Here is a 12153-nt window from a genome sequence, read left to right on the forward strand (position 1 = left end):
ATCGATTCTTGGGATTTAAGAATCGATATCGTTTCGTAAAAATGAGAATCGATTAAAATCGAGAAATCGATATTTTTTACCCAGCCCTAGTCCCTTGAGTTTTCCCTTATCCCCTTAATACTGATTTGCAATAATATACCCCTATCATGTTGTCTGGATATTTTTGCATGTTACTAAGGCTGTAGTCCCATCCCAAAAAAACAACAACAACAAAAAAAACATTCTGGAGAGTCAGACATCAAGAAGAAAAGGTGTTTGGAGACAACAAGGTATTTTTCATGCACCACAATTATATGTAGTGTTATTGTGTAATATACTGTTTGCTTGAAAGAGAACCATACCATCTTGTTTGTAGAGCCCTGATGGTAGCAAAGGGTGTTTCAGTTTCAAACTGGGTGTGTGAAAGCTTGCCTCACCCACTTCAGAGGGATGCTCATGTGGTGTGTTCGCTTTTGTAACGGTCACCAGCTGGATTGCCCTTGAGAGCCACCAGAGGGCACTCCACACCAGACTATCATGTTTCACTCACAAACTACATCTCCCATAATTCTCTGCCTGGACTCATCAGCACTCATTATCACATTCACCTGTGTCTCATTATCTTGTTTAGTTCACCCCATATAAGCCTGGTTCACCCCATCACTCACTGTGAAGTCTTGTTTTAGTGTCACACTGCAATTCTGAGCATTCTCCCTGGTTTTTGGTTTTTGGTTTTTGGTTTTTGGTTTTTGGATTTTTTGACTGCCCTGTGGATTACTCCCTTGCCTCTGCCCCCTGCCTGTTTTGTTTGTTTGTTTGTTTGTTTGGACTGCCTGACTGTGTTTGACTTTGCCTGTACTTTGAATTACGCCTTTGGATTGCCCATAATAAAGCTGCATTTGGATCTAACCTTCGTGTCTCGGAGCAGTTCAGCTTTGAAGGTGTGTGATTATAGCATTGTAGCAAATATTAAATGTTCATTAAAATGGGATGATACTTTAGTTAATTTTTCTTGTTACTTCCTCAGTTTGCAGAACACATTCTGCAAAATGCCACAACTGACTTCTCCAATGAGTTACAAGACGTATCACGATTCAGAATGGAGATTGCTTTAACTCTGCTCCGCCAGTCTGGTATGGCTTTATAAACTCATGAATGTTTTTGATGTGCATCACTTTCATTAGTGTTGTACTGTACCTCATAGATGACCTAAGTGACTGTGCCACTTTTGTGGAGAGGCAGAAACTTTTCATGACTCTGCAGATGTTCTTTGGGTAACTATGGCTGAGCATTTTTGGTTGGTGTAGCATACACAAAGTAATAATGAATGGACCATTGCTTTAAAACCCTTTTTTTTTCTTTTTTTTTTTGTTACTCTTATTATAATTATTTTTTTTTAATATAGATTGCCTGTGACTGTGGGCAATGGTGTATGTAAAGTGTGTGGACAATCCATCCACAGAGGATGAATACAAATGTGTTTCTTGTAATAGGCTAGTTATGAAGCCATTGTTTTTGGAGTTTGTTTATTTTTCCCTTAATTTTCACTTTGGTTAAACCTAATCGAAAATCAGACTTTCAAAACGAGCATTATTTCATAAAATGTGACATTTAAGAGCACCTGTGAAGTAATTATGGTTCAAATAGTCCTGCGCTAGATCTATACTAACCAAAGCCTTATTAGGCTACAATGAAATCGGTAATACGTTTTAAATTTTAAAATAAATAATGTGGATTGACAGATGGGAAAAACTCGCTTAGAACTAAAAAAAACACTTTCAAGTTTCGGAAAAAATACAATACATTTTTTTTTTTTAACATTTTGGCATCCAGTTGTGCTTCTTGCTTGTATTCAGTTCTGTGATGGTAGGCTACATATGGTAACTCGGCAACTACGCATAAGCATGACTTGTAGGCCTAGTATAATTGCATAAAGGGGAACAGGAATTTCGGAAGGGAACAGAATCGACTGCTTCTCCTGCCTTAGCCTACTTACCAGCTTCCACACGGATAATGATATCAATTACTGAATTAAAATTCATTTTGATTTTTGTCTTATCAAAAATGTCAGGGTGGTCCAACTGTCCGGATATCACCTGAGAAGAGAAAAAGAAGAAAAAAAAAGAAAAAAAAAAGAATGGTTTGGCATAAGCTTATGCAAAGTCATGTCATTTTAATTCATTAATATTTTATCTAATTTTATTATTGCAAGACTGGTCAGCCAAGACAGGGAGTTCGTTGTAGTTCCTGAAAAGTGGACTCTGTTAAATAAAAGATCTTTGAGCTTACCCTCTTTTTTATGCTCAAACAGCAACACACTTGTTGGAAAAAGTGGGAAAGCAATAGGACCCCTTTAAACAAATACCGGTATATACATTTTCTTCACAAAACGACATACTTTAAGGGCATGCTACACGTAGTCGCATTGGAAAGCATCATGTTTAGGTAATCCTCAGTCGTGTTGGTATCATTCCCGTTCGACTCGCGATTTAATTCAAAGGAACCGATTCGGTGATTCGCGATCACGAATCAAACATCACTAAAAGAACAAACAGTCCGTCCGTCAGACCGGTGAGCTGAATGACATGAGGTGAGGAAACGGCATGTGTTAATATACACTATATCTGGTGTTTTTGTGTTATTCGCAGCTATGCAAAAACAGTATTTGTTTAGGTTTTTATGTGCATGTAATGTTGACTAATAAAGGTAGTGACTTGCTTTGAGCAGTGGATTAGCTGATGAGCTAGTTAGCAGCAAAGCTAATGCTATAAAAAAAATTAACCAAGCTTGACAAATATATCCTATCGCAATACTGATATAGTTATCAATTAAAATGTAAAAGCACCATTGTAGTGCAGTTTTGCGAGACTTAAAAAAAACATAACGCTACATATTTCGGCAATCTTCATGTAACGTTACTTTTAATGCAATGATGATATCTATACTTATTGATTCTTTACACATACACACACACACACATAGACATTACTTAACATGCATATGTGTTTAGACGTATGTGTGTATAAATCTACTATTAATATTCTTACACATGTTTGATCCGTTCATGTCTTTATTGAAGATGTTGTCATGAAAAGATCATGTGTTCATGATTCACAGTTTAATGGAGGATTTAAACAGTCCTGGACAATCTGTTGATGGTGACAGTTTGTCTATTGAAAAATAATTTGTGATATGTTATTAATATGAGATGACTTAAATTTAAAACTGCAACTGAGAGGAAAAACTGAAAGTGCACTGAAACTGTTAAACTCTCATCTGCCCTTAGTCAAGTCAGAACTTTTAGAGCATCATAACTATTAGCCTAAACACCATCTCATTAGCAAGGGCGTGTGCTTTAATTTGTGTGTGCTTGTGTCTTCCAGCAGATCAGGTTTCTGACCCCTCCATGGAAGAGGCCAGTGATGAGGGGTTTTTACTCAAAGCTGGATACCTCATCTTTGGGCATGTCTGTGCCTCTGAACCTGGCCGTGGAGACTGAGAAAGCTCAGGCCCTGCTCCAGACCTTCAGCACTGCCTCTCTGTTAGCCAGCGCAGGCCTGGGCGCTTTCTGCTTCCTCGTCGACCCCTTTCTGACGCTCCCCTTCATCCAACACCATCTGTGGCTCAGGGCTGTCCTTGATAACGCCGTCCATGGCATCATTGGACTCTGGTCCTGGGCCATCGTGATTGGGTTGAGGAAGAAAAGTGACTTCTATGAAGTCGTCTTGGCTGGGTTTCTGGCCTCTATCATTGACCTGGACCACTTCTACATGGCTGGATCGTTGTCGCTCAAAGTGAGACCTGTTTGTGTCTTTTATTAGCATCTGAAAACTTTTTTTTTTTTTTTTGTCACTTGTACTGAAACAGTAATTACTTATGTACGCTGATTCCTAAATATTTAGTTAGGAGCGTGTGTAGGTAAGTCCGTAAATTATTATTATTATTTTTTATTAAATTTAAGTCTTAAATATCTTATATGGTGCAACATCTTCATAATCATTATACAATGTCTTAAGTTTGGGGATGGGCAAACATGAATCGTGATACATACAGCCTAGCCTAATGTGATTATTAAACTTCAAAAGACTATGATTTAATTAAATAAATTATAAGTAAACGCTTGTAAATTTCTCTTTGTATCCCTTATTAAGGAAAACACATTAATTGATACATTTGTATTGTGCCACTAAAGTTTTCTTTTAATCCATTCCTAAATATTTCATTTCAGGAGCATGTGATAACTAAGCATCAAGCCCTGTTATTAATAATATCATAGTCATAATTGGAATGAACAATTCTTCTGGCAAGTAAAATAATTTATTACCCTGACCATAATCTGTATAAGGTTTGCCTAGAAACATAGCAGCTTTGTTCATTAATATAAACATTTGTTTTATTAATTTTAGAGTCTCTTTATGCCGAAAAGTTGGCACAGAAGCGTTTCTGTAGTGGCCTTTAGGTGTCTTTGCATAGACTGTTTAATGCTGCTCGAAGGAGCCATACACAGTTAAATTACAACTATATGCTTTGATACTATGGGCTGAAGTGGGTCAGTGCAGGGATGATTTACTTCTGGCTTTTGTGGCATTTTGTCTTTACACTGAATTTTGAGCAGCCTTAAAGGGTTAAAAATGAAAAGTCCATCATTAATTACTCATGTCATTCCAAACCCGGAAGACTTTCGTTCATCTTCGGAACACAATGAAGATCTTTTTGATGAAATCTGAACGATTTCTGTCCCTCCATTGAAAGATACACTACTACCAAAAGCTACACTAAATTCATAAAGAGATCGTAAAACTAATCCATAGGAATTGAGCGGTTTAGTCCAAATTTTCTGAAGGGACACGATCGCTTTGATGAACAGATTGAATTTAGGCTTTTATTCACATATAAACATTCATCAACTCGTACATCAGTTCTGGTAAACGCTCAAGCATGTTCGCTAGACGTGCAAGAACCAATGAGGTTTGAGCTAATGAGGTTCATTCTTGTGTTATGCAGCACGTTTGAGCTTCTGCAAGAACCAATGAGGTTCATTCTCATGTTGGGTATCGTTTGGGCTTTTTACGATACTGGTGCCAAATCGATACTTTTAAAACAGTAACGTGCCTGAACCAATACTTAAAATCGGTAAAAAAATAAATAAATAAAAAGCCATTAAAGAACTACTTTTTTATTGAAAATAGGTTTAAATTGAACAATATTAGAAGTTTAAAGTATACTTAAATCTATAGATATAAGTAAATACAAAACAACAAATTTACTTAGTTTCACAATAAAAACTCCGCTAACAAACCTAACCCAGCTGCAATAACTTGGTTTATTCTTGGTATGCTACAAACCAGCTTCAAATTTCAGCAATTCTTTTGCAGAAATATGACCAATTTTGCTTTCTCTGGCAAAATACGACACCTCTCCTGACTTATTGCATGTCCTGCACAGGAGAAACCCGCTCGGATGGTGTCGATGACGCCTGTACACACGGGTATGTGTTTGAAAGTGCAGACAATCTGGGGAGGCTACAGGGTCTTGTCCTGATGGGATTGAAGGCAGACTTGTGTAGATCTCAATCTCTTCAGCTATGGAGAGGACACCACTTTTAGTGTTCGTTGCCTGAAGTAGCTCTCGGTCCTCATCCTCAAACAGCTCTTCTAGGGCTGACTTCTTGGCACGCTTCTTGTGAGATGAAGATTGAAAACAAAAACAAAAGTAGTGTTTAGACAAACATGCTTCAAAAATTTTGTTGATTTTAAGTAGCCTATTCCAAGATTATGAACATGCATGTTCCTCTGCCTTGTCCTCCTCATGGCCATCCAATCCTTCCTCCCTAATATACTGAAGGCTCTCCATTGTAAGCTGTAGAAATAATATTGCACACATAAATAGTCATACTTCATCATAGAAACTGTAACATGGCACACATGGGAAACAACACTGAGCATTAAATACCTGTTCTGTTACACTGCAAACTGCTGCTTACTCCAACCGGCCCCAAGCGTCAGCAGCAACGGCACATCCAAGTTTGCCTTTGAAGCGAGGGTCCATCAAAGTGGCCTCCTGGAGGTAGTTCTGAATTTCTTCATCCTATAATAAAAACATGACAAACTATTTATCGTCTTACAGTTAAAATAATGTGGTTTGCCTTCTTTCTTTCTAAGCATAAGCTCTTATATGAAAATAACTGAAATTGTTTCTCCAGATCTCCCTGGACTTTCTCTTTCAAAGCACTGGTAAACAGTGTCCTCTTCAGCCACCGTGAAATGTGCCTCCAGCTTAGTCAGTGTGGGGAGACTTTGGCCACATGTTAGGGACTTCTCACTGGATACACAGAGGGTTGAGGTGTACAAAAACTTCATGATTTTAACAAAATCCTGTGCTTTCTGGAAGTCGTCATCTGTGAGCCTTTCCAGTCTGAGGGAAAAAAAAGATGTGAAGATAAGAATAAAATATCCACTTATGTTCTTACTCATTGTTTCACAAGTCGTTGGTCAAGTGATGATGGCTGGTTACTGCTCCAAAAATCTCTCCACCATCAGGAAAAGGGAGTTCCACCTTGTTCTGACATCCAGAATCATGTTGTGTTCTGGCAGATCTGAAACACACATGCTCATTTTGAATTACAATCTACTGAAGATGTTTGAAACAAACACAAGTTTTTGAGATTTCTAAGGCTACGCTACTTACTGAGAAGTTGCTGCTTCTCCCGCAGGACGGTCTTAGCCATAGAGGACCTCTTCAGCCACACCACGATAGCTCGAGGTCTGGCACACCACTTTGTAGTGGCACTGATGCTGTAAACCTTCTGGGCCGCCAGGTTATGGGATGGGCAAAGCACTCAACCTTTAAAAGCTTCACAGTCTTCAGTGCAACATCCATATTGCTGGCGCCGTCTACTGTAGCAGCTGCAACATTTGTGTTTATCTGGGATTTCTCTAGAATGCAATTTATCTCGTCTTCCACCACGAGGCCTGTCTGTGACTCATACACAGCTGTGTTGTCTGCTGAATGTGGCCATCGCTGGTGTAGTGCACCGTAACTGTTAAATAGTGGTCCTGTGCCACTTGAAGCAAGAACCAATGAGGTTCATTCTCGTGTTACGCAACATGTTTGACCTTCTGCAAGAACCAATGAGGTTAATTCTCGTGTTACGCAGCACGTTTGAGCTTCAACAAGAACCAATGAGGTTCATTCTCGTGTTACGCAGCACGTTTGAGCTTCAGCAAGAACCAATGAGGTTTGTTCTCGCGCGTCAAGCAGGTTCGGTTGAGCTTTTGTTTGTTCGCTGATCAATGATTAAATGTGAATAAAAGCCTGAATTAAATCTGTTCATCATATAAAGCGATCAAGTCTCTTCGGAATATTTGGACTACACCTCTCAATTCACATGGATTAGTTTTAGATGTCTTTATGAAACTTTTTGAAGTCAAAGTGGTAGTTGCGTAGCAGTCAATGGAGGGACTGAAAGCTCTCAGATTTTATCAAAAAGATCTTCATTTGTTTTCCAAAGATGAACGAAAGTCTTGAGGTTTGGAACGACATGAAGGTGAGCAATTAATGACAAATTTGATTTTTGGGTGAACTAACCCTTTAACTCCGTTGTGTAAATATGACTTAAGACATTTTTGACTTGAACACCCCCTGTTGTCCAAAACAATATTTGAAAGATTTCAGGTTACATCTTAATTTTTTTTTTTTTTTTTTTTTTTGCATTTTAATTTTTAGATTTTCTTTTAAATATAGATATATTAATATATTTAAACATGATTAAGTTTCCACTGAGTTAAAAAATAAATAAATTAAATTTCAGTTTTTAAATAAATGTGCATCTGGATTTGACCAGTTTAATCACTTTTGCTCACAGGATGAAATAATCATGGTTGACGACTGCAATTACCGCATTTCTACAGTGACACTTTTGCTACATTTTCACTGCAAGTGCTGCAATTTCAACCCAAACACGGGCCTTTATCCTGATCCTAAGTTTGTGTTGTTCCCCTCCACCAGGCTGCTGTGAATCTGCCGCACAGGCCTCCTCTGCACTGCTCCAGCCTGATCCCAGCGCTGTGCGTGTCTCTGCGCCTCCTCATGTGGGCCTGTCGGCTCAAGGACTCCTGGTGCTCCCTGCCCTGGATGCTGTTCATCTCGCTGACGTCACACCACATCCGCGACGGCGTTCGCCACGGCCTCTGGGTGTTTCCGTTCGGCAACACGGCGCCCATCCCCTACTGGCTGTACGTCACCATCACGGCCACCCTCCCTCACCTGTGCTCTGTGCTCATGTATCTGACCGGCACGAGAGACATGATCTCCACCAAACACGGAGTCGCCATAGACGTCTGATACACTGTCTTAATTGATGTTTGTTTGTCTATTTATGTTTCCCAGCACAAACATGGCACTGGAAATATTTCCATCAGCTCTTCTCTGCAATTATTGCCATTCCAACACTTTTTGTCCTTTTTCCTTCAGAGATTTCCAGTCTGTTTGATACTTTAACTACTGTAGTTGTTCAGGTATCAGTGTGAAATCAGGTTGCATTGACTGTGAAGACTGTGAATATTTTAACATGTATGGTGAGGTTTAGCGTTGGGCGAAGTTAAATTCTAGGTCTATTTTGCAGCATTTTTAGTACAATATTTCCTACAAAAAATCAATCTCAGAGCAAATAGAGAAGTGACATTAAGAATTTTTGCAGGTTTTTGACCAATTAATAAAATAATGTCGGTGTATGTATATACACACAGTAGTCAACATTTGAAGTGGATCAAAACCTTTCCCCAAAGTTATACATGAATTTTGAACAATACCCATTCTTCTCTTAGGACAACTTTGAACTCTTTTGATCCACTTCAAATGTTGAGTACTGGTACTCTGATATTTTTTTCATATAAAAGATGGTCAAAAGGCTTAAAATTACAGACTATTTTGAAAGGATTATTTCTATGTTTGCTCTACATTTGTTCTGATCTGGATCCAGATTCTCATAGTTATAGTAGTAGATAATATTTAAAGTAGTTGATAATATTTAATGTTCGTTAATATTTAATAATGGATTAATTTTAGCCAATATAACAATAGTAATACAACATTTACCCACATACTGTATATTAAGACGCCACACAAAGGCTTCAGTGAGCGATTTGAGTGATAATGCAAACAAATAGCTGATTTATAGTTTTGAATCAATTTTGGCAAAAAAAGGCCATTAAAGTCACTTAAAAAGACTAACTTGAACACTTTGGGAAATCTTTCAGCCTTGTGCAATTCCCGATCACTTGGATTTCTATTACTGCTCATTAATGCCCCTGTTGCTACTAAGGTTTAAAGTTGTAATGATATTAATGCTAATGAGAAAATGAAGGATTGCGAAGTGACTTAAACTTAATGGCTAAATAAAAAGTGCTTTTAAATCTAGTGCGTTTAATTAATTTTAGTAGCAGAATCATTGTGAATATTTGATATTGTCGCCCAGCCCTAGTGTAGATGGTCGGGAAACACCCTTATAAACCTTATTTGAAAGCTTCAGCATTGTTTTGTTCATATTTAGCTTAGACTTGTCTATTCAAATAATGCCATTTTATTGCACTGATTTTCCAAAGGAACCACAGGCACAAGGCTGTGTTCACACTCGACTCATGATGTGTCATGCGTCCAGGAATAGGCACTGGGAATGGATGTGTTGATGGTCTTAGTGCTTGTGCGAGGTGATTGTGTGTTGTGTATTTGCAGTTGAAGGTCACCGTAGGCGTACTTGAAGGATGTTTCTCTCTCTGTAGTGATAGAAAAACACTGCTAACATGGAAAACTACTTAAATGAACACTCCACCGTTTTTTGAAATAGGGCTTATTCACCGTCTTTCCTACATTTAGATGGGTGGGCAAACACATTTTTGTCTCAGTGCATGCATTGTTTTAGTTTGACAGGGTCGGCGCTAGCTTAGCTTAGCATAATGAATGGAATCCTTTGTTGCCAGCTAGCATGTCCTGAGTAAAAGTGATAAAAAAAACAAAAAAAAAAACTAATTACTTCTTGTGGCCTGCGTATTCACGACGAGTACAAATAGTGATGCAGATTAACACTAGGCGATTTCCTAGGCAGATATTGACTTATATATGGACTATATTGGGGCGAAGCACTGCTACTTGGGCGCAGAGATATTGCCACCTGGAATCCCCATAGGGGAATCCCCCAACTGTCTCAACATACCAGCATGAAGCATACAGTATAGGAGAAATATAGCTAGCCCTTTTTTTTTTTCTTTTTTTTTCTTTTCTGTTTGGTTGTTCACGCTAAACAGGTTGAACTCAACATGAGGTTATACTAGAGGAGGCAATTTGAACTATAGACTATAGTCTATATACAGCTTCTCAGCATCTATCATACAACCGAAAAAAGACACAGATTCATGTAAGGAAGAGTGATAAAAGACAATGGGACGGCCGTATCCTTCAGACGTACTACCGTCTTTCTGTGTCCATATAGCATTTTTTCAAAGTAGTCCTCCGGTGCAAAATGCTCTTCGCAAACACGATACTGTTTAATTTTGTAAAGAGGCGTTGAAGTACAGATATCCAGAGCTGCTAGCCTTTGATTTCTCAGTTACACATTCGATGGAATTCTGTGAAACATTACATTCGTATATGACCTTTTACTATTCATGTAATTACCATGTTTGTTGTAGCTGTTACTTCTCAAACTAAACACAATCCAAAAGCGAAGATACTTGGTGCAGGTCACGCTGGCATGTTGAGGAAAGTTGGGGGATTCCCCTATGGGGATTCCAGGTAGAGTGTGATATCTCTGCGCCCAAGTAGCAGTGCTTCGCCCCAATAAGTCAATATCTGCCTAGGAAATCGCCTAGTCTTAAACTGCATTACTATTTGTACTCGTCGTGAATACGCAGGCCACAAGAAGTAATTAGGTTTTTTATTTAATTTAATTTTTATCACTTTTACTCAGGACATGCTAGCTGGCAACAAAGGATTCCATTCATTATGCTATGCTAAGCTAAGCTAGCAGCGACCCTGCGAAACTAAAACAATGAATGCACTGAGACAAAAATGCATTTGCCCACCTATCTAAATGTGGGAAAGAAGGTGAATAAGCCCTATTTCAAAAAACAGTGGAGTGTTCATTTAAGGAATCAGATAACCTTTTAAAACAGTACAGAAATACTTTCTGTTGTTACGGAAGATAATTGCTGCCTTTTTAGCCACAGGCTTTGGAATAACTGTAAATACTTGCCAACTTGGGTTTTATTCCCGAACCACTTGGAACTTTTAAACTATTAAATGAGAACGGATATTAACCGTCTTTGAATACAAACTGCAATTCTGCTTCTTGGCTATTAATCCAGCTCCACCGGTTCATTTTGTTTTTATTCAGTTGTTGTTTTAATACTTCAAAATTGATGTGAAGTGCAAACATGTTCCTGGAAGCTTCAGATCTTGGACTAAATGCTCACCTCTGCTTTTCTCCAGGTCAAATTATAAACCGGACGTTGTTCAATATTAGCGTTTACAGTACAGTGCATTGTTGCAGTTGGCATTGTGTATGTATAATTTGTATTTATTTATTTTTTGGTAAACTTTGTTCTTAATATTTTCAATAGCGTACTGGGGTTATGTTGTGCCTAAAAATATTGAATCAATTTAATCTTCGTTGTCACATTTTTGTCTACATTCACTGCACCCATTTCAAACAATTAATTTCCAATAAATGGACACAGTTTGTGTTTGTCTGCTAAACTAATTCTCATCATCACACATCAAGATGTTAAATATTTTTAAGATTTTGAAAATGTTGATTTAAATGGATCGGGAGACGCATTTATTATCGTTGTCAAATCAGGTGACTGGCTTTGAGTTACAGCAGTGTACTGATATGCTTATTTTAAAAAGTAGTGATAGTATTGCACATTTATTCATTATGGTGTGTAACAATGTTTAAATAATAGTTTTGGTTTGACTGCTTCAGTTGTCAAGGCCTTTTCAAACCTGCAGAGGGAGCTGTAGACCAACTCCAGACAATGAGTTTTGTTCCTTTATATTTTAATCTTCTGTTGTTTTTTTTGTTAATTATGTAAGTGGTGTAAATATTTATTTTATTTATATGCTTCTTTGCACTTAATTGAGATTTGTCAATAATGTGGTGTTGATGCATTGTCAAGA

The 12153-nt window shown here is 38.0% G+C and overlaps 1 protein-coding gene and 1 long non-coding RNA gene across 5 annotated transcripts; one reads left to right on the top strand and one right to left on the bottom strand.

Annotated features, from left to right (window-relative positions):
* The first annotated feature begins 790 nt into the window (after nucleotides 1-790).
* Nucleotides 791-11719, top strand: tmem267 (transmembrane protein 267). Of its 4 annotated transcripts, none has more exons than XM_084104310.1 (4): nucleotides 791-920; nucleotides 1007-1112; nucleotides 3363-3773; nucleotides 7987-11719. In XM_084104310.1, the coding sequence occupies exons 3-4, from the start codon at nucleotides 3402-3404 to the stop codon at nucleotides 8320-8322; spliced, it is 708 nt and encodes a 235-aa protein (XP_083960436.1). In that variant the 5' UTR covers nucleotides 791-920; nucleotides 1007-1112; nucleotides 3363-3401; the 3' UTR covers nucleotides 8323-11719. The 4 variants fall into 4 exon arrangements, with proteins under 4 accessions (XP_083960436.1, XP_083960437.1, XP_083960438.1 ...); XM_084104311.1 differs by having other exon boundaries at nucleotides 3366-3773; XM_084104312.1 differs by lacking the exons at nucleotides 791-920; nucleotides 1007-1112 and adding an exon at nucleotides 2493-2569.
* LOC311076263 lies at nucleotides 3796-7438 on the bottom strand. The gene is made up of 3 exons (XR_014604637.1): nucleotides 6449-7438; nucleotides 5932-6066; nucleotides 3796-5838 (listed from the first exon to the last, which is right to left on the bottom strand). It is a non-coding gene; the product is annotated as an uncharacterized lncRNA (long non-coding RNA).
* Nucleotides 11720-12153: the final 434 nt, after the last annotated feature.

This window comes from Abramis brama (assembly GCF_963993115.1).
Source record: "Abramis brama genome assembly, chromosome: 25".
NCBI lineage: Eukaryota > Metazoa > Chordata > Actinopteri > Cypriniformes > Leuciscidae > Abramis > Abramis brama.

Bases quoted from the DNA above. Each gene is read 5' to 3' on its own strand.
- tmem267 (XM_084104310.1), top strand. From the start codon at position 3,402: ATGAGGGGTTTTTACTCAAAGCTGGATACCTCATCTTTGGGCATGTCT. The intron at 3,774-7,986 runs GTGAGACCTGTT...CCCCTCCACCAG, and splicing joins CTGGATCGTTGTCGCTCAAA to GCTGCTGTGAATCTGCCGCA.